The sequence below is a fragment of the Zonotrichia leucophrys genome, chromosome 2 (genome assembly GCF_028769735.1).
Source record: "Zonotrichia leucophrys gambelii isolate GWCS_2022_RI chromosome 2, RI_Zleu_2.0, whole genome shotgun sequence".
Classification (NCBI taxonomy): Eukaryota; Metazoa; Chordata; class Aves; order Passeriformes; family Passerellidae; genus Zonotrichia; species Zonotrichia leucophrys.
The window spans coordinates 103379917-103401018 of NC_088171.1; the positions used below are offsets into that span (position 1 = coordinate 103379917).

Genomic DNA, 21102 nt, shown 5'->3' on the forward strand with positions numbered 1-21102 from the left:
AACGTCTAACAAGGCTAAACCAAAGGCTTTGTAAAAGTTGCAGCAGAACCAATTGTTCAAGTACTCTTCAGACTGTTCCATCCCATTCACCTACGAACACAGAAAAGTGACAGATTTCTTTGCAAGAAACTTCCTAGGTCCTCAGTAAAACAAAGAATGGTGTTAAAAATTCTGAATTTAGACACTAAAAAAAAAAAGAGAAAAAAGAACATGTGTTTTGGGTTGGTTCCTGGTTTAGTTTGGTTTGGGTTCATTTTTTGGGTGGCTGTTGCTTAAAAATAAATCCATGTTTTGTTGGGAGTCCCAAAATCAAGGGGAAAATTTCCCTAAAATTCCCTAAAAATTCCTGGGTGAAACTATTTTCTACAAAGTTTTCTACTCTGTCCCTTTTTATTTAATACATTGAGTACCAGATCTACACTCCACACTGTAGAAGAAGCAGAGACTCTTCCTTCTCCACAGCTCCTTACTCCCTTCCATTGACAAACATGGCTGAATGATACTACCCCAGAATTATGGATGAATAGGTGCATTTCTTTATATAAAGTCTTTCAAAATTGTATGTTTGAATCTGTTCTGTTGCAGATATGAATAGGCAATGGAGTATCAAGGTTTAAAATTCAGGATCTGGTTTAGAGAAATAATAGGGGTATTCCCCAAAATGCTTCCTTCTATTTCTGTTTTCTTTATTCTGGGTTTTGCTATTTAGTTGGTTGGTTTTTTCAAGTAGAGTCTAGAAATGCTTCAAATACTAAAAATTATCTTGGCAGTGTTCTTCAGGAAAAAATTATTGACTAGGTAACAAAAGTTATAGTCTGCGTAATCCATGAAGCATGTTGGTGACATTCATATTTTGCCCTTTGGACTAATATTCCAGGACTAGATCTTTTCATCAGACTTCCTGAGACAAAATTGTGCATTGTTCCATGTAAATTAGAGGCAGGGTGTGAGATACTCAGAGGGGAACATGGTGGCTGTGAGTGTGAACTTCTTGAGCCTGCCTCCCCCAGACCTCAGCCTTATTTCCATAGGAGTGAATTCTCATTGATGTGCAGAGCAGGAGAAAGAGTTAAAAAATGAAGAGGGGGAAAAAAAATAGGAGTGAGGGGTGGCACACACCTCCAGAACCCCAGTAAGGAATCTGTTGTAAGGCACTGGTGCTCATCCCACTCACCCTCACTCTGTATATGCACACACATTCACTCAGCACAGGGGAAATTATTTAAGGACTAGCCAAACTCATTGCTACATTAGCTAATTGCAACTTACTATCCCAAAAAAGGGAAAACCAAGAAAAGCTGTGCTTTATTGGACTGTCTGAAGCAGGGATTTCCTGAGGCTACCCTTGCTGTGGCACAGCGCATTGCAGCATCTCTGTCTGAAGGCAATGCCCAAAGGGAGAGTGCAGCCATATGAAAATAAAAGCAAGTGATATTGTGAATATTGTAGCCCTTCACAAGATATCACTTGGAGGAAACAGACAGAAATAAAACTCAGCACTCTAAAAATGTGAGTTACAGAACATGTTCTGATGATGGAGGATAGCAACAAATTAAGAACCTACGTGGCAATAACTGTGAACAATCCTGGAGTGGTTGTCCCATCATATTCACAGAGCTGTCATTGAGGGTCAGGAGCTGTTTTCTTTATGAACAGTGCCACTCACTATTTCACTATTCAGCTGTTTTCAGTCATTGTAGGCTGAAACTTGGCATTCACATAATCAGCTCAAATGCAAATCTGTCTCTAAAAATGATTTAAATGGGTTAGGCCAAATTTAGTACTGGAGCAGTAAAAATAATAATTTAGGTATGGTTACATATTGTCTGAACAATAGAAATGTCATTTCTAACTAAATGAAAATTCAAAAGTTTTAAAATATAGCTGCCAAAAAAGTGTAAAAAATAGATAAAACTGTCCACATCTCAATGCATGTTAATAATAATTTAAAACAAAAAAGGCAAGCACAAGTTTTTCTTTATCCACACAGCAAAAATAAATCTACAAATTACATCAGAATTAGCATCACGCTCTGATGTTTTTCTCCTGGAATGGAATGGCCAAAATTCAGAGGATTATGGTGTAACTAAAACCATAAGGGAGACAACTGGTCCTGCCTCACTTTCAGCAGGGTCCACGTCCAGTGCAGGCAAGGATCCCCCATTACAGAGTGCATTGCTTACACATTCAGGTCTTATTCAGTGTGAAAAAAAACTGAGCCCAGGGCAAGAGAACAAGTGAAGACCAGCCTTTGAGCATTCTTGCTTTGTGACAAAGAGGTCAGCTCAAAAAGAAAAGGCTCTAAGCTCCAAGTGTTTCAGCATCTGTGTTTTGTAGAAACTTGCCCTGCTGCTGGTTTCCAAAACATCCAAGTTTTGGGTCTAAGCTTTCTCTCATTTACACCAAGGCAAATTTATATTTGACACAGCATAGTGGCGAGTGCAACTAAATTGTGAGAGACCTAAATCAGATGCATTTTTCCCTCTTCCCTTCATCTAAATACCAGGTAAGTCTTTATTCTCAACACTGCAGCTTTCACCAATGTGCTTTTGAAAAGCATTTGAGCAGGATGGCAAAAGAAAGTTATTGTCAAGACTTCATGTAAGCTGCACACCTCTTTTTCAGTCCTGTTTTCAATCCCTTTCTGGCTGAAAATAACAAGCTCCTGAAAATATTTACCAAATTGGGAATAGCATTTGATTGAGATCTTCAAAAAAAGCTAAATGTTGGAACAATTATTTATAGTAAATCAAACACTTCTTATAACTGCAAGTGCCCACTTCCATGGCTCTTTCTCACCACATTTTCAAACACTTTGTAACATCACAGAGGGAAAAAAAAGAGTTGGGTTTGATTTTTTTTTCACTATTACAGTACATTTTGAAAGCACAGAGTTCATGACCTGCTTCACCTCGTAGCCATTGGATTCCCACTGCGCTTTATTACTTAAAAAAAATAAAAATAGAAAAAGGTCAGCAGCCTTGCCAAAAAATGTAAGTGGAAACAGCTAACATGTATGAGCAAATTCTAGGCATATCTGAATATGAAGATTTGTTTCTCCGGAGTTACAGAGCCTGTGACAAATGACCACCATGATTAATTACTCATTTTCAGCCAAGCACAAAATTTGAGTTATAATTTGTTAGAAAGGAATAGTCCCATGGAATACTTATTCAGCTGTGGAAAGGCTCAGTTTGTCATCACTTGAAACAGCCAAACAGAATAAAACAAACGGATTGAAAGGCAAATAAATTTTCAGACTGTCATATTGCCCTTTTACCAGTGTCCCCACATACATCAGTAGGTGTCATATCTGATATACTGCTAGCAGGGTCATTGTTGTCATATGTTTATTAGTTTCCACAAGTAAGATTCCATCTTATTAAAATGCCAGTGTCAGTAAAAGTTGTTCAGATTTAAAAAACCTTGGCTTGATAGATAACCTTTTATTCAAGGTCAGAACTTTAATGTTCATGTCACGCATTATTTTTCAAAAATTAAATTATATTTACATCAGCTCCAGGGTTCTTAATTTTGACTCCCCCATATTTTTAAGAAATGGGTCCCACAATCATTTTCAGTAATATAATGCATTAATTACTCTGTTATGTTTAGGGCAAATAGCCACAGCAAGGCACAAGCTGGAAGCATAATTTCAGAGCTGGGGCAATAATTACCTTTTCATCACCTTCTGAAGATGAATGAGTTTTGCCAGTTCTGTAGAAAGAACCACAGAATCACAGAATATATATAAAGTAAATATCAAGTTCCTAATTCTGAATGGTCCAAATTCGGTAATAAAATGTCACATTGTTACAGCATCTTCAGCAAAGTGCCATGTTAGCCTAAAGGCTCTATATCACCTCTTGAATTTTCCTTTCCTCAAAATAAAAAGTCCTCTTCTTTAATAAGCAAACAGACTCTCCTTTGACCCCTAGCTACTATATTGGAAAGCATGAAGCAGGTATTTGAAAAAAGGAAACTAACACTTTTGCCTTCTTTCCAGACCATTTTCCAGCTGACATTAATCCTAAGGCTATGTTGTATAGGTTTGCATTCATTTCAGGATCACAGTCTCAAAATTTATTCAGGCTGTGTCCCTTGGCTTTGATTGTTCATTTTATGCTACTTTGAGGTACATTCTATTTCTTCTGCTTGTCCCACAGAAACAATATGAACAATACCCAGATAAATTCCCTTTACTTGAGTAGTTATGGGTGCTTATGTTTGAGTTGGGGGCTGTAAAAAAGTGGTTTAGTTGATGGATTCAAAAGAATCTTGACCCATGTTTATCAACAATGTTTAGGGCAGTCATTTTCTTCAGAAAAGACTAGCCTAGAAGAGATACATGTCTTGGAGATACAAATTTTGTTTTTTAAAAATGTAAGCATTTGCTCAATATAAGCTTTAGCTGCTTTCCAAACTGATCACTTTAATCAATTTTTAAATCTCAGATTTAAAGAAAAAAAGTATTGGAAAAAAAATGGCCATGCTCTCTATTTTTTGAGACAGTGTTTTAAGAAAGTATTTTGACATTTCTCAAAGGTTAAACAAATTTTTCCCTTACATCTAGTTTTTCCTAGTTTACTAGAAAAAATCCCAGCTATGGTTTACTAGAAAAATCCCAGAACATCTTCACAGCAGCCTTCTGTTGGCATTATATCTCTGTTTCTCAGTAGATTTTGTAGTTTGTCTTGTCAAGAAACTACTGAAAATTAGGTTCCAATCCCAGTTAGCTTCTGCTTCATGTCTGTAGCTCTTTTCATGTGAAATACATATAAAGTGTCAGATATTTTTCTATGAGTGGGAGGTAACAGCAACACCTCTAGACAAGTGTGAGAGTGGGATTGGAAGTTGCCAGTTCTGTGATATCCTCATTATATCTATATATGAAATTCTTCATACTGATGCACTGAAATGATTTGATCTCGAAACTCGTCACTTTCCATGTCACAAACTGTCTGCAGCTCCACTGACAGCACTTCAACAGAGCAGCACAGCCCATGTTAAAATAAACTTTACCTCCACGCAGCAGTGGCAGAGGATTTAGGATGACTGTATTGTACCAAGACCATGCAGCTCTGTGGGTCTCATCACAGCAAGGATCCCTCTAGACTTTCTGCAGATGGATGGGTCCTACCAGTGTCAAGGGGAGGAAAAGCTTTATGCAGTGCCCAGGAATGGTTAAACCAGAGATACAAATTCCCCCATTAAATTTCTTCAGAAATTCTGCTTCAAAGTTTCCACACGTTTGTGTAATTATAGCCCACACAGAAGTTCATTTTGTCTATTATTCATTATTATTTCAGTGGTCCACTTAGAATAACCTCAGTTCAGTTTGGTTTATGCTTACATTTTATTCATCCCAAGCAGGATGAGAGAGAGAGAGTGGTTAGAGCCACATGCAACATTTTAAGCGGTCCTCCAGGTAAAATAAATTACAAAAGCAGATGCTATAATAAGTAAACTAAGAGCATACAGGTTTTGAGTTTCACTCGTCTGAAATAAAAAAGTCACTTTCTTTTTTCTTCACATTCTGAAATAAAAAAGTCATCAATTTCATCATTCATTGAGGCACTTGTGAAGATATACATATGTATGACCAGGAACAAAATCCATTCCCTGATTTTTCACATCAATTAGTGAAAAGTTGATTAAAAAAATATCTATTCCACTGGTTCCCCAGATTACTTTTCCATAAACACTAAGCATCCCATTTATTTTATCACTAACTATAAAATATATGCACAAGGCTCTGGAGGATAAAAATTCTTCCCAGTACCTTGTCTCCACTGAGTTTAATGCCCTCTTATGTGTTTTCCTTGCTCAGATAATATTTTTGCATCCCTTTTGTCTCAAACAACACACAGGAAAAACATTTTTCTTTAATTCCACTGATAAAGAACACAAATCCACTTAATTTTCTTGCAACATAGCTATGTTTAATGAACTAGTACATCCCCATTTCCAGAATCCATCACAAAGCCTACCCAAATTGGCCTTGCTCCATTACTCTCTATTTCAATTAAATTAATTGAAAAACTGACTATTTGTGAGCTGTTAGATGTGGCTCCACCTAGACTTCGCATGAGAGCATCGATCCCTTTCATGACCCTTCAATTTCCTCAGACAATTCCTCTGCATCTTTGCCTTAGTCACTCACAGGCCAATGTCTGAGACAGGGTAAATTTGGGGCCTCATCAGCTTCATGAGCATTTGGACAATGGAGGATAGTTATTCAGTTAATGCCATAAGCTATCCAAAAAACCCCAAATTATTAACCAATACTTTATTTTAAAATAAATATTTTTATTGAACAGGTTTAGACAAGCATGTCCCTTTGACAATTTCAAAGTGATCTTTTATTGAAAATTGAAGTTAATAAGTTAATAAATTCACTTATATAATTTAATATAACAAAAAAGGAATTAATCTTATTTAAGACAATTTTTAGTTCACTTGTTTTATTATTGATGATTTTTTACCTTCATAGTAGTGGAAGACATATGGGAAACACACAGCTGAACAGTTTTACTCTTCTAGCTTTTATGAGAAAGGAAACACTGAGCCCAGAGGATCAGATTTCTACTCAATCCCATTTGACATGTCTCATATTCTTAGTAAGACTTTTCCCACCATTAGTAGTGAGGAACATTTTTAAAAGTGAAAATGGGATTAAAAACCCCAAAACACCAAAACCACCCACAAATCAAACCCAAAAACTAAGCCTCCCCGCTATGAGACATTTGAGACAGAGAAGCATCAACCAGAGAGAGAACAGAAAAGGTATCAGGGTATTATCTCTGTATTCAGAATGAGGAACAGTGTATTTTCTTGACATACTGGGAACAAATAATTGTATTTGCTTCAAGCCAACTTTGCCATCTGTGCTATGGGATACCTCTAGGGAAGATGCAGTCATGGGAGCCTTGGGAACCAGCCTGTCTCTGTGAGACAGGTAATGGTGCTCAGATGTAGATCCTGTCACAATGAAGTCCCAAGAGATGAGTTCTCCTTTAAGCAAAATAATAGATTTTTTCCTTTTCAAGATGCATTTACTAAAGTTGATATAATTTACCTTATTGTTGAGAAAAGTCAGGCATAGAGTGATGTAAATACCAAAATTCAAAGATAAAACAGTTAAGGTCTAATCTCCCATTCATCAGTCTTTGGGTTTAAATCTATTATTGAAGTTTAATCACCCAGAGGTCCTGTTCGCTGTATTATGTTCCCTTTCAGATGAGGAGAATGTGACTTGTCTCATGCTTGATAAGTCCTAAAATGCACTCTTCAGCTGGTCATGCTGCTCTTTTAGGATATTTTGTTTTCGTTTTAGTCCTCAGTTAGCCAGTATACTGTAAACATTTCATAATCTCTCAATGTATTTGGGTCCCCAATATGTTGCTTATGCCAATGAAGAAAGAACAATGCTGTCTGCATCTCTATTGCTAAAACAAACCTTGTGCACAGCATGTGGCTAATGGTGGAGGGAGGACTCCAAGTAGATAAGTAACCAAGATAATAGGAGGAATGCCAGAACTAGAGTGAATTTCCATAGGCCACACCTAGCATTTGGTATCCTTCTCATTCAATTCAGAATAATTCCTGCTGGAAATTTCTCCGTGAAAAGCTTCCAGGAAATCATCCTTTTAAATAAGGATATGCTTGATCTTACACATATGCTTATCTACCATCTCCTGCATGGCTTTCCCAACCTCAGGCATCATGCCTACTGAGCAACAGTAAAGAAGGGCAGCAGAGTTTCAGACAGCAGCCAAAGCACTTTTACCTGTAATTAAAGCACCTCTCATTCTGGTATCTATGCTAAAATGCTCATCATACAACTTCAAGGACGTGTCTTTCCCTATCCAAATATTCTGCAACTATTTCTTGTTATTTAAGTCACCTCTTTAATGTGATCCACTCAGGAGTTACCTGTTATTCTCAAATTGTTGCCCAATGAAATGAAACTGCCATTCTCCTGAAATGTTTATCTTATCCATTCTTCTCCTTCAAAAAATTTTGTCTATGCTTCAGCACATCCATCAGTCAAATTTCTAATCAGAACTAAATTAAATTTTTGAATAGAGAGAGAAAAGGTAGCCAAGCCGAAAGGCAAATGCAGAATTCCCTCAAGGATAAGTAAAATAGAGATGCATGAAGTCACTGAGGGGTGTAAAGAACTAGATGCTGGGATGTCAAAAGCATTATGAGATGCAAAATAGAAATCTGTTGAACACGTCCCTGAGATCTTTGCTTTGTGAACTCTTATGATGTTATGCAAAAAGGCTCCAGCAGAATACATGTAAACAGTACAGATAATCAGAGGGAAAAGTCAGAAATTTGAAAATCTGAAACATCAAAACCTAAACTTTAAGTTGTTCTCTCATCACTAGGAAGAAAAAAGTAATTGCAGAAATCCACTCCCCTCAAACTGCCATTCCAACAGAAGACCATATCTGTCATTACTCTGGAAGTGATGTAGGCATGTCATAGCCTCCCAAAGTTAGGTGAGATAAGTTTCACACACTTGAGATGGAATATGTTATATTTGAGACAGAGACTGACACAGTCTTTTGTGGTAAGGACACCTAGGAAAATCAAAAGTAATGAAGAATGTAAGTGCTCTGACTGGGGTTGAGACATCATCAGAAGCTCTGATAGAGACAGTGAATTTTTTTGCCATGTACTGATTTACACCTGCAGGTATAACCTGGAAATACCTGTGTAATATTTTCTTCCACACTTATTAGTTAGTTAAAAGCTAAATGAACATTTCCTAATATATCTGTGATCCTCATTTGCTGGCTATGCACGAGTAATAAGCATTCACCAAAAAAAAAAGAGCGCATAGTAAATTGAGGTATTGGGGCTTTTTAATCCACATGCATGACAAGCTTCATTTCACACACAAAATATTCAAACCAGCAATGAGAAAAGAGAATGTGAAAAGGCCCTTCCCACCCTTCTGTTCAATACCCAAATGTAATCACAAATAAATTTCAGGAAAACTAAACATTATTTCAAGTTCTGTCTTTTTGAGTGCTTCAGGGCCTTCCTTATCTGCACTAATAATATCTATAAACAAAATTCAACCAAATAACTCTCTAAAAATAACTGTATATACAGAAAAGACTGAAAATCAGCTATGTTCTGCATCACAAGATGAGGCATGCATTTTGCTTCTGCATGGAATACCTGTGTTTTTCCGGAGCACTCAAGACTACAGAAGCTCCCAGTGCTCCTCCTACCTTGCTACATGAACAACACAGTTAGTGCTTGACAGCTGGGGCCAAAGCTTTACTCACATACATAATTCCCCAGTACTTACAGGCCAGATTGTCCTTTCAGTACCTCTGCTGAAATTTTATGGCAAGTCAATTGTCTTTTCTTCAGATGTATAGATTAACTAGGTCATAACCTACCCCAGTGGGAGCATTGAAAATATCAGCACCAGAAACATTATTTTCACCTGCAGAATTGAAAGGTACCCTTGCTTTTTCCTTTTAAATTTAGAGAGAGTTGTGTCATAATGAAAGCAAAAGTAACAGCAAGCACACATGGTGTTGCTAGTTCTTTTTAATTTATTTAATTTCACTCTTTCATGGTGATGTTTTTTATATTAAAGAAAAGAAGATTTCTATAGGCTTTCTGCTATGAATATTCCCTGTCTTGGGCAAATGTTTCCAGTAGATCTACTACATTCTGTAAATTCAGCTTGCTTGTATCAATACAGAAAAGCATTACCAAGTTGTACTTTATCTGAATTTTAAAATTTGAAACCTTTGAAGTTAAAAAGCTCTTTGAGAACAATTAGTGTTCTGCTGGTCATTTGACTAACATAACTGAATGTTGCAAGATTACCATTCAAAATAAAAGCAGAAGTACGATCTGTGTCATGTATATCAAAAGAATAATAATCAAGTTGTCCATGTAAAATGCTATGAATTATATTTAATAAGCAATGGCTTGCAATCTGAGTCCCTAAGTGTTGTATAATTATAGAATTCAAGCTCAAGTTCTGAACAGGAGCTTTATTTCCTGTCTAGTTTCAGGACTTAACACATACTGATCACTGTTAAATCACCATTCTACAACTTTAGGGCAAAGTTCAGTGTTATTTATGAAAATATTCTTTGCTACTTTTGACAATTATAAAAATTCAAAACACAGCATAAGTGTAACTGAAGAGAAAATGTATAAGCATGCTGACTGAGGCCCTTGGGTCCAGAGCAAAGAGGAGCTCAAAGAACTCTACAGTTCACCGTTGTGATACATAGATATATAGATTAACTAGGTCATAACCTACCTCAGTGGGAGCATTGAAAAGACCAGCAGCAGCAACATTATTTTAGCCTGCACAATTGAAAGGTGCTGCCCTTAGCCTGGGAAGGGTTTAGCTCCTATCACACACAAAAACCCCCCCAGGCTGTTCACACCTGTGCTTTTAGAAGTGCTCTAAGAAATGCTATTGACTTTACACCAAAGACCCTTTTCTATAGAGAAGTCGCAGAAGAGCTGGCAGAAACAAGGTGGCTCTTCTTCTGGCAACACAAGGATTCCTACAAGAGAGTCCTAAATATGTTTTTTGTGTTCCTTTATGTTCCCATGTGCCATTAAACCTTGAATTTGACCTTGAGTTTTGAATAGATCTTGTATTACTCTGATACTGATAGCAATGAATCTTAAAGGATATTCATGATTCATCAGAGCAAACTGACCCTAAAAATAGATCCTAAGAACTATTTCTATTGAATGAGTACTCTATGTTAAGTTATTGTCTCTCCACAGCAGCGATGACAAGTCTAGTGTAGAGTAAAAGACTGCTTGCAGGTCATGGAGGAAGGGAAACGACAAAACAAAAAAAATCAGGTCAAAAATTTGGGTTAATCTCTCTTGACAGCATACAAAAAAGATACTGTGATAGTTTCAATTTATTAAATGCTAAGTTAATCCTTTAATAATATAGGGTAAAGCACCTACCACACTGCACAAATATGTAAGTATGTGGGGAGTGCTGGTTAAGAAAACTCTGCTTATGAAAGAAAGGATGCAATCAGTGCTTCGTTCTCCTGACTGATAGGCTGTGCTTTCATGCAGATTACTGGAAGTCATTTTAATATTAATTCCAAATGTGATTATGATTGCTTGCTTTGTTCCAGTGTCTCACCAGACCAGTCAGGAATTTCCCCAGCTGACACTGGCATTGTGTATTCTGTATAATGAAAAAGCAGCCCTGCTCCCCAGCAGCCTGAGGAAATGCTGGGAAGCAGCAGGTGCATCCCCAAGAAACAGGGGAAAACATTGAGATAATTGAATACCTGTGAAGTAGTCAGGGTTGTGTGATGGTGGTTGCTTGTGGCTGGCTAACCCAGCTCATGGACTGGATGGACAAACTCTACTTCATGGATGTCCTATCCCCATGTGGAGGAGGCAGTCTGCTCACCTTTCCCCCCAATTACTTCTTCTTTGAGATGTTTCCATATTGCCAGGACTCTCTGATTTTGGGACTTGCAATAGACAATGTAGATAACAGGCAGGAGCATCTTTCTCCTTCATGAAAAAATCTTTGCACAGAGTTTCAAAAAATGCTAGTATCAAGTTTGGTTTTGAACATATACAATTTTAAATTACCAAGGCTAAAAACCTGTCCAACACTTATCATCCTAGGTGAAAAAAAGACAGAGGTTATTAGTTCATTCTAATGAACCTACAGACAAGTGGTTTTGCATGCATGTAGTGTACTTTTAATGTAGTATGTAACAAAATAAATTTTCAAAACCCTGTTCAATATGCTTTGGCATTATTTCTCATAGGTTAGTGCTCTCCCAGTGACTTCAAATACTGCTTTGAAGGCTAGAAGATAATACAAGCTTTTTGATGAACTTGCCTTACAAGATACACACTCACATAATTTACTCTGGATTTTCAATGAAGCAACAAAAAATGTTCAAAAAATAAGAAGATTCTAAGTATGAAACAACTGTACATTCATATCTCATTGGAGCTAGGGTCAAGCATCTTTGGGATGGTCTCCATTTGAAAGAACTTCTATCATACAGCACCAAGAGAAGTGGAAGGAGAACACCTTGAAAAAATAAATTTTAAAAAAAAGAAGTAATTTCATTTATTTGGGGGAAATACTGCACTGCTCTTCCCTTCCAGTAAAATAGTTTGGGAAATTTTCCTGATTGGCTTCTATGTGGTTTTGTCCACAAATAACAGACACACTTTTTTGCAGTTACTTGCAGTTGTCTTGTATCAGCAAATCAAAAGTGAAGGCAAATAACATGGCTGAATAGCTCCTGCTTCTTTTCAAATCATCTGAGAAGTCAAGCACAGAACATCTCAAAGAAAGTGAGTGACATCTGCCCCTGAGCGTGGTTCATAACCTCCGGGTGTGACCGTCACAGGCTTCCTGCAACATGTCACAACTGACCCGGGAGCGATTCACATTCTGTCTCCTCTAGTTTCAAGTGTTTCACCAGATGTCAGTTAAAAATACATATATTTATAAAGTGGTTAGTGTAATTAATGCCTCAAAAATAAAAAAAAAATCTTTTAATTGGGAGTGACAGTAAAAATTGGAGTAAGATAAACTAGTAGTTCCTTTCATTATTGTTTTTCCCTTTTTTTGTGAAAAAGCTTGTTCATATGAAAACATTAATTCCCTTTACCTTTCAATCACCAGATTTCATGGCTGTGTGTTACTTTACTCAGGCAAATGTTCCCAGCAATGTGTATGTCTGCTATAATTAATTTTGAAAGAAGAGCAGACATGCAAATTGCCATTCACTCTCAGTAGATTATCTAGACCCAGACTTGCTACTCAGTGAAAGGCAAAGTTGCCTCTGATTGTACCAAAATGTCAAATAAGCTGGATGACTGTAATACACAATGTAGATTAACTGTGTTTGATGTAGGTTTGTAAGGAATTAAAACATATATTTCCTCTGTGAGGATAACTTTCATGGTTCTTTCTCAATGTTGCTCTTTTCCTCTGCATTTGTTATCAAATCATCATTAACTATACCAGAGCCTCCACCATTAATAATATCAGAATTGCTACTGCCATGGGAAACAAGCAAACAAACAAAGTATATGAGACTAAGATTAGGAAAAAAACCCACCCCAACCACTCACCCCTCTGTGACCAGTGGCCAGACTTGGAGTGATGCTCTTAAAACTTTCCCTGCTATTAAATAAGATGAAGCTATGAATTCCAATTTAAGCAATAAAGATGCAGGAAACCTTGGCATTTAGTATAATATACTCTGGAGCATATGTAGAAAATTCATATCAGCTCTTGTTTTTGTCAATGTAATAAATAAAAATAGCTAAATAAACTATTATTTGTAGCTTAAAAATGGACTTTCAGACTAGAGCTACAGTTTTGACTGGAACTCGTTCTGCTAGCAGAGTGTAAGTTAAGATAGCAATGACCATTCTGTACTTCTGTTACTCTGTGCCTGAGAAATTGTAAACAAAAGTTCCTGAAACCTATGCAAAATATCTCATATTTTTTATACTATGCTAAGAATCCTTTCCATATTTATCCTTTTTATCTGGTATTCAGATTGCACTTATAACAAGCAAGGGCCTTCTCTCTGACTTTGTTTTGTTGGATCTCTACACTGAGAACTGCAGGTCTGTATTTGGAACCCAGAGATGTCACAGTATTTCAGAGAAGTACACCAAGTACTTTAGGTTGTCTTTTGAATTGCTTTTGGACCTTGAGCCTGCTGAGGGCTGAGATATATTAACTTGGCTACACATCTCCTGGGTGCCCAGCCAGCCTGGGATGGAACTTATTCAAGAGGATAAACTTAAAACTGATGGCAGTACTGATGTACCAAAGCATGGCCTGATAAAGGTTATCACCTTATGCACAAACAACCTACCAAACCAAGTGTGTGGTTTAAAAATGAGGAGAGGAGAGGAGAGGAGAGGAGAGGAGAGGAGAGGAGAGGAGAGGAGAGGAGAGGAGAGGAGAGGAGAGGAGAGAGAGAGGAGAGGAGAGGGAGAGAGGAGAGGAGAGGAGAGGAGAGGAGAGGAGAGGAGAGGAGAGGAGAGGAGAGGAGAGGAGAGGAGAGGAGAGAGGAGAGGAGAGGAGAGGAGAGGAGAGGAGAGGAGAGGAGAGGAGAGGAGAGGAGAGAGAGGAGAGGAGAGGAGAGGAGAGGAAAGGAGAGAAGGAAAGGTTAAAGGAAAAAGGGAAAGGAAATGTAAAGAGAGGAAAGGTAGAAGGAGAAAGGGGGAAAGAAAAATGGGAAATGAGAAGAGAGAAAGGAGAAAAAATATAGCTCACATACATTCCTTGCAATTCCTAAAAATTATTTTATTTTCACCAAAGTTAAGGATAAGTGCCCAACATCTTGTAGAAAGTTATACAAGTAAGATAGGAGCAGAGCCTGACAGCAGTGCTCAGTAGTCAGTGCAAACACAGAGTTAAAAATTCACTTGGGCAGCCAGTAAACCAGACCATTAAGGAACCTGCCTTTTGCAACCACTCCACTTCTGGGAACATAAAAACCCATATAAACTAAAAATAAAATAAATGCTTCATTAAAGCCCCAAAAGCTTTTTTCCAACAAGAAGAATCTGTAGGATAGGTAGGGATACATAACTTGGCCAAGTAGTTTGCTGTGAGGGATTCAGCCTGCCATCGTACAACGAGTTCTTAACACATAGAGCAAATTAAGAGTACATTGATAGCTGCCACAGAACACCACCTTCGGAAGGTTTTCATCCAACAACATGTTTCTTGTTTTCCAGGATTTGGCCTCACCTACAACACATTTTGCTAAGAGTTATTTGAAAACTGTGAATGTGATGATAGCCCAATCACTCAAAACTTAAGCAATGAAAATATGGCAAAAAAAGAGCTGTTGTATAAAGAAGATAGCTAAATAGAATGGTTTAGTTTGACAGAAATAGAAAATATGACTCAGATAGGGAAAAGAGTTCTTTGCCCTTTAAAAAATCAGTCCTGTTCTTCCTCTCTCTCTTACACAGGAGTATTTCAGGGAGAGTCTGGTGATGCTGCATTATTGATGTGATACAGGTCTCCAGTGGAAACAGATGTGATATGTTTGGTTTCCTCTGATAGCTTGGGCTGAACACAAAGCAAATTACTGAGTGTCAGAAGACTTGGGTTCAAAGCACATATTTAAAAGAAGTTCTTAAATAATAAATCTTAAATTTCAAGCCTGTTGCATAACCAAAAGTTATATATGTACTAAAAAAAATGTGTCCCAAATGATTTTGCTGAGACAAACTGCAAATGACATTAAAATGCATATGTGCAGCTTTAGGATTTGTTTGGTCTCAAACCAGAAACTGATGGTTGTAGTGAAAGATGCAAAATAGCATGGTCTGGGTGAACATAGCATTGCAGAATTGTTGAGGCTGGAATACATACAATTTAATTGAATATGCATAACCTCTTTGACAATTTTCCCAATCTGTGTTGGAACCCTTACTTTTACAAACATCATTTGACAAATTTTGTCATTATTGCCCTTTTCTTTCTGCCAGGCTGTTTTATCCACAGTCTTCCACACAAGAGGTCATGTAGAGGTAGAAGAAAGCTGGATTTGCTCAGGCTGGGTAAAACTCCAGCTTCAAAAGAACTCAAAGGCTACTGTACCAAACCCCAAGTTTTCAGTCTATCCACCCCAGCAAACACTCCTATGTACATTCAGGAGCAACCCCAAGCCACAGGATGAGCTTTCTGTATTTACTGAAAAACCTGACAGAGATTTTCTTTTCTAGATCGTGGTGAACCTCTAACAAGACTTGACTGAAGCAATCAGCAGCCATCTCCTCCCAAGAATAAGTGCAGCACTGTGACGGGACGTGTTGGATTACGCCTCACTAAGGTGATAGCTTCGATTTAATCACTTTGCAGAAAGTAGCTCAAAAGAGAACATTGTTTCCCACTCTCTGCTGAAATTGAGAGATTCGGGGTGACGCCGCTGATGGATCTCAACTGCCGCTTTCTTCTTCAACCTCTTGCTTCATCTTTTCACCTGCTTCTTGACTTTCTCCATAAGTATTCTGGCAAACCTGGGGGGAGGGAAAAAACGCAAAAGTGAGGTGCCTGAAGATGAGGCTGCCAGCACGGGAGTGGCGGAAAGGAGCCCGGGGGCTGTCGCGGCGCTCGGGGCGGGCCCCGAGCGGGCGGTGCCGCCGTGCTGCGGGGCGCGGCGGCGATCGGGGCGGGCGCAGGTGCGCAGGTGGCGGGGGCGGCGGCCGCCCTGCCGCAATTTCCCTGTGTCACGGCTCCCGTCGCTTGGCAACGGCGCCGGGTCCGGTCGCCAGCCGCGGAGCCGCGCTCCGCCCGCAGCGGCGGCACCGGCACCGGCCCCGGCTCAGGCTCCGCCAGGAGGGCGGGCGCGCTGCTGCGGGGGGCGGCCCCGCGGCGGGGAGGATGCGGCGTGGCCAGGGGGCAGCGCTCCCGCGGAGCTGCCTGAGGAGGCGCCCGGCCGCGGCGGGGCCGAGGGGGCGCCCGGCGCTCGGCCCAGCCCCGCCGCCCGTCCGCCGTGAGGGGCTGTGAGCGGCGGCGGGGCGGGGATGCTCGCTCGGGCTGGAAAGTTTCTTCCCCACGGCGGCTCGCCCGCTTCCCGCCCGGACTTCTCCCCGGCCCTCCCCGGTAAGTGACCGCGCACCCCCGTCCTGAGCGGGGGCTCCGTCCGTGCGCCGGCGGCTCCCGACCGGCGGAGCTCGGTGCTGTGCCGCGGCGGCGGCGGGAGCCAGCGGCCGGAGCCAGCGGCGCCCCAGAGGCCGGTGCCGGGCGTCCCGCCGGCCGGAGCCCTGTGAGTCCCGCGGGCGAGCCCGGGGAAGCAGTTAAGCCGGGTCCTGTTAGTGGTGTTACAGGGGTGTTTGTGCTTTGCCGGGCAGGGTCGTGGTGCGTGCGGGTCCGGCTGCCGGCGTGGATCGGGGGTCTCGGTCCGTTCGTGCGGGATGCGGCTCCAGCCCCCGCCGCTCCCGTCCGGGCGGTTTCACGGCACTGCGGCCGCTGGCCGTGGCCGGAGGCGCGGCCGTGCCCTCCTTCGCCTGCCGAGCGCTGCTCTCGCCATCGCCGAAAGTAAGTGCCAGGCGATGCCGGACTGGGAGCGTTCCTCGGAGCTGATGACCATCTGTTATCACCGTGGAGAGGAGACGGGCTGCTGGCTAGTGGGGCAGCAGAAAATGAGATCAAAGAATCGGCAATTACAGCAAAGCATGCCCCGAAAATTACACTTTTGCATCCACAAAATGAGCTCTTTTTTTTTTTTTTCCCTGTTTTTAATAGAAATAATAGTTCAGCCATAGGAAAAAAAAAATCTCTGCTCTTTGTTTTGTGCGTGCAGTACCTCGGAGAGTAATTTAACAACGTCCTTGCTGACAACACCCATCTTTTTTTTTTTTTTTTTTCTGGGGAAAATACAAACAGAATAAATAGGACACAATATTACTGCATATGTGGCAATTTTGGCATTAGAACAGAAAAGACATGATATTTAAAGGCTGAACAGTCATAGAGGGGCAAGGGGCTATTTTTTTAGGTGCTTAGTTAATTGCCTTTCAGTGCAATTAATTGAACTTTGTGAGTCGTATTATATTCAGTGATGTCATCTTTTGCCCCGTCAAAGAAAAACAATAATAGGATGCTCAGAAAGAAAAAAGGGGGAGGGAATCCTGCTTCTCGGTATAATGAAGAAATAGGTTCCAAAACGAATTGCACAGTGCAGAAATGCTCCTACACACTATGTGGTTTAGCTCAGATCACAGGAACAGAGAGATGAGTTCTGATGGTCCAGTAAGACAAAAGCCACAAATGCTCAGTGTTTAGTCCTCTGCCAGTTTCCCTGCAAGCACTTTTTAGGTGCTTTCCCCAGGTGACTCCTGGAGTTTCACTTCTCTAATAGGATTTGACCTTCCATCTCTTACCTGCCAGCCATCTCCCCTTTCTGAGGGCAGGGAGGAGGGGGTTGAATTTGTCAGTGTTACATAACAGTTACCTGGAACATTGCACTTGTTCCCAAACTAGGGATGCCTCTGGACTGCAGGTAAGAGATGAATTTCTAATATTGCAGATCAAGTGCAAATGGCTACAAAAAAAACTTTTCACAGGGCACCACTTTCCAGTGTTGAAATGTTTCCTTTGTGCATTTCACAGTAATTCCTTTCCCACTCATTTAAGCAAGACACGTCATATGCTTAACCCTCCCCACAGTTATGTGTAAGTAGAGTAATGAAACAAATGGTATCTATAGATCAAATACACTGCCTTCCTGCTTTTATTTCTCCCAACCCCTCAAATCCTGCATGACCTCACTAACCACAGTTAGTGTGCACTGTAACCCCAGAACATATCAGGGAATGGGGCTTGGCGTCCTCTGAGCTCTGGTGCTTTGCAGGCTCCTTCTGAAATGAGTGAGATCTTCTTTTGTTCACTCTAGTGGATACTACTGGGTTTGTCATTTACCTGGAATATAAAGTAATCATTTAGCTGTTTGGCAGGAGTATAGTGGGACACGCTTTGATGCTGATGTTCTGCCTGTTTCTTTCTCACACAGGAGCTGTGTGGGCAAGGGAGTTCTGCCTGTTGGTGTCAGCCCCCATCCCACTTATTCAGGGTTTTAGTTTCCAGGACTTTGAAGGAGGAAAGGCAAGCAGATACATCTCTTGTGCTGCAGGTCTGTCCTTGGTTCTCATCGTCTTCTCTTCTCCCTTTCACTGCAGGAGCTGGAGTGGCCGTGGGGGGCAGTGCGCTGGTAGCCAGCCATGATTGCCACTGGAGGCCTCCTGAGGATCTCGGCCAGGAAACAGGATCCCTTGAAACCCCAGAGCCAGCTCCCCAAACGCAAACGCAAGGCCAAAAAGAAGCGCAAGAATGACGTGGTGGTGGTGAAAGGCAAGCTCAAGCTGTGCTCCCTCTCGGGCTTCATCGCCCTCTGTGGCATCCTGGTGCTGCTGGTGGGCATCGCCTTGGCTGTGGTGGGCTACTGGCCAAAGCCCAGCCAGGTGTACAGGGAAAGCAGCTTTGGCAAGGGCCGGCACCCAGCACCACAGGGCGGAACCCACACGAACCGCTCCCAGAGCCAGGGAAGGCTGCAAGCAGGGATCCACCTGGAGTCACCCCCTGGAGCCAACACCTCCACCACTGCTGCCCCTGGTGGGTCTGCCCCTACTTCCTCATCCCCCCAGGCCTCAGCGGGTTTCCTTTTCCGTCTTTTCTCGAGCTACTTGCATTCGGACAAGCTGAAGGTGCTGGGCCCTCTGATCATGGGTATCGGCATCTTCCTCTTCATCTGCGCCAATGCGGTGCTGCACGAAAACCGTGACAAGAAGACCAAGATCATCAACCTGCGTGACCTCTACTCCACCGTCATCGATGCCCACAGCCTGCGGGCCAAGGATGGAGGCACCCCGGCCTCAGCCCCTCTCAATGGCTTTGTCAACTACATGCAGGCCCGGGGCCTGGAGCTGAAGCCTGGCGGGGAAGGCCTGGGTGCTGCAGCCATGCTGGCCAAGAGCTCGTGGCCACCAGGACTGGGTGTCTCCCTTTCCCCACCGGATCTGGTGTCCTCACCGCAGCGTTCCTCCTTCTGCAGCCCCCCGCAGCCACCCAGCCTGGCTGAGGCAGTGTACAGCATCTGCCGGGAGCGCGCCGCCCTCGCTGGCCGCCCCGTCACCAGCCCACCCTGCAGCCCCACGGGCAGCTGTGGGCGCTGCAGCACAGCCAGCTCCATCGTCGGCTCTTCGCTGAGCACCTTCACCCTCCTGCCCTTGGGGCCAAGCAGCGGAGGGGGAGGCTCGCACAGACCACCTGGGGAGCGGGGAGCCCAGGAGATCCCACGGGGAGAGTTTGAACTGAGCCTGACTGACCTCAGCAGCAGCCCCATCAAGGGAGGCTGTGGCACAAGGAGGCACAAGCTGGTTGTCAGGCGACAGAGCACCAGCTGCTTGCCGGATGCCAGGTGTCCCCTTTCCCCTGAGCCACCTCGGTCACCAGCTGTAAGGAGGGTCCTGGAATCCAGCCGCTTGGTAAAGGCATCTCCTAGCTACTCTGAATCTCTAGATCTGGGAGGATCGCCCCCTTCAGCTCCTCCTGCCATTACCAGGACGGACTCCCAGTCTGAGCCTTCCAGCAGCAATAAGGGCTACAGCCACTTGGAGGAGGCAGGCACCTCCTTGGAGTCAGTTGCCAACACCACAGCCAGTAAAATTCAGGACTGTGAGGAGGAACAAGTTGATCAGATGGACCCCCTCAAGGCTACCAGCAGAGAACAAACAGGGGAGCAATCCCAGCAAACTCAAAGACAGTACACAAATAAAGAGAAACTCTTTATGATTTCTAGGTCACATGCTGCATTAGGGCTGGAGGATGGGGAACTGGAGAGTACGGGCATCTAAATAAAACAGAGACAGCAAGAGGACACCTTGCATCCCTCCACACCTTCCCCGCTTCTTCATCTCCTTGTGGACTAGGAAAACAATCAATATCCAAAGAGCTGCACTATGTTACCCTTGAAAATTGAATTCCATAGATCCTGTAGATGACTTCAGGAAGAAAAAAGAAAATCCTTTCTGTCTTTTTGTGATTGTATGTTTCATGCAAGCCAAATTGTATTAAATATCCACAGTCCAGCAAGTTCTTCGGATCAGGTTAATACAATTTTGGATGGTATAGCTGTGCACTTTACTGTTTTGATTTTTAAGTGCCCCTTCTTCTCCTCTGATTTCTTTCTTGCTGATTTGCCACTAACTGCTTGAAAGCTGCAGGCACCTTTTTAAGCTCAAAAGCAACGTGGTCTTCAGAAAGAAAGCCGAGCTCTCTCTTTGTTTTGGTTCAATTAGTAAAACGTTTGCAAGGCCTTAAGGATGATGTACCTTGACAAAGAATGAGTTTGTTTAAATTCTGGAAAAAAATGACAGTTTAGAAGAGACTGGAGCAGAACAGAGCTCTGAAGATTTAGTTAAAACCATTACATTCCTGAATCCAAAATACATATTACTACATGATATACTTTATCAAAGTATTATTACACATGTATTGACTAATAGCATTAAAAGATGTTTTTTAATAAAATATTTACAAACAAAACCTACAAAAAA

At 41.7% G+C, this 21102-nt stretch overlaps 1 protein-coding gene across 1 annotated transcript; it reads left to right on the plus strand.

Moving 5' to 3' along the window:
- The first annotated feature begins 16512 nt into the window (after positions 1–16512).
- TMEM200C (transmembrane protein 200C) lies at positions 16513–21102 on the plus strand. The gene is made up of 2 exons (XM_064705883.1): positions 16513–16651; positions 18727–21102. Exon 2 carries the CDS (start codon positions 18769–18771, stop codon positions 20398–20400), a length of 1632 nt encoding a protein of 543 aa, XP_064561953.1. The 5' UTR covers positions 16513–16651; positions 18727–18768; the 3' UTR covers positions 20401–21102.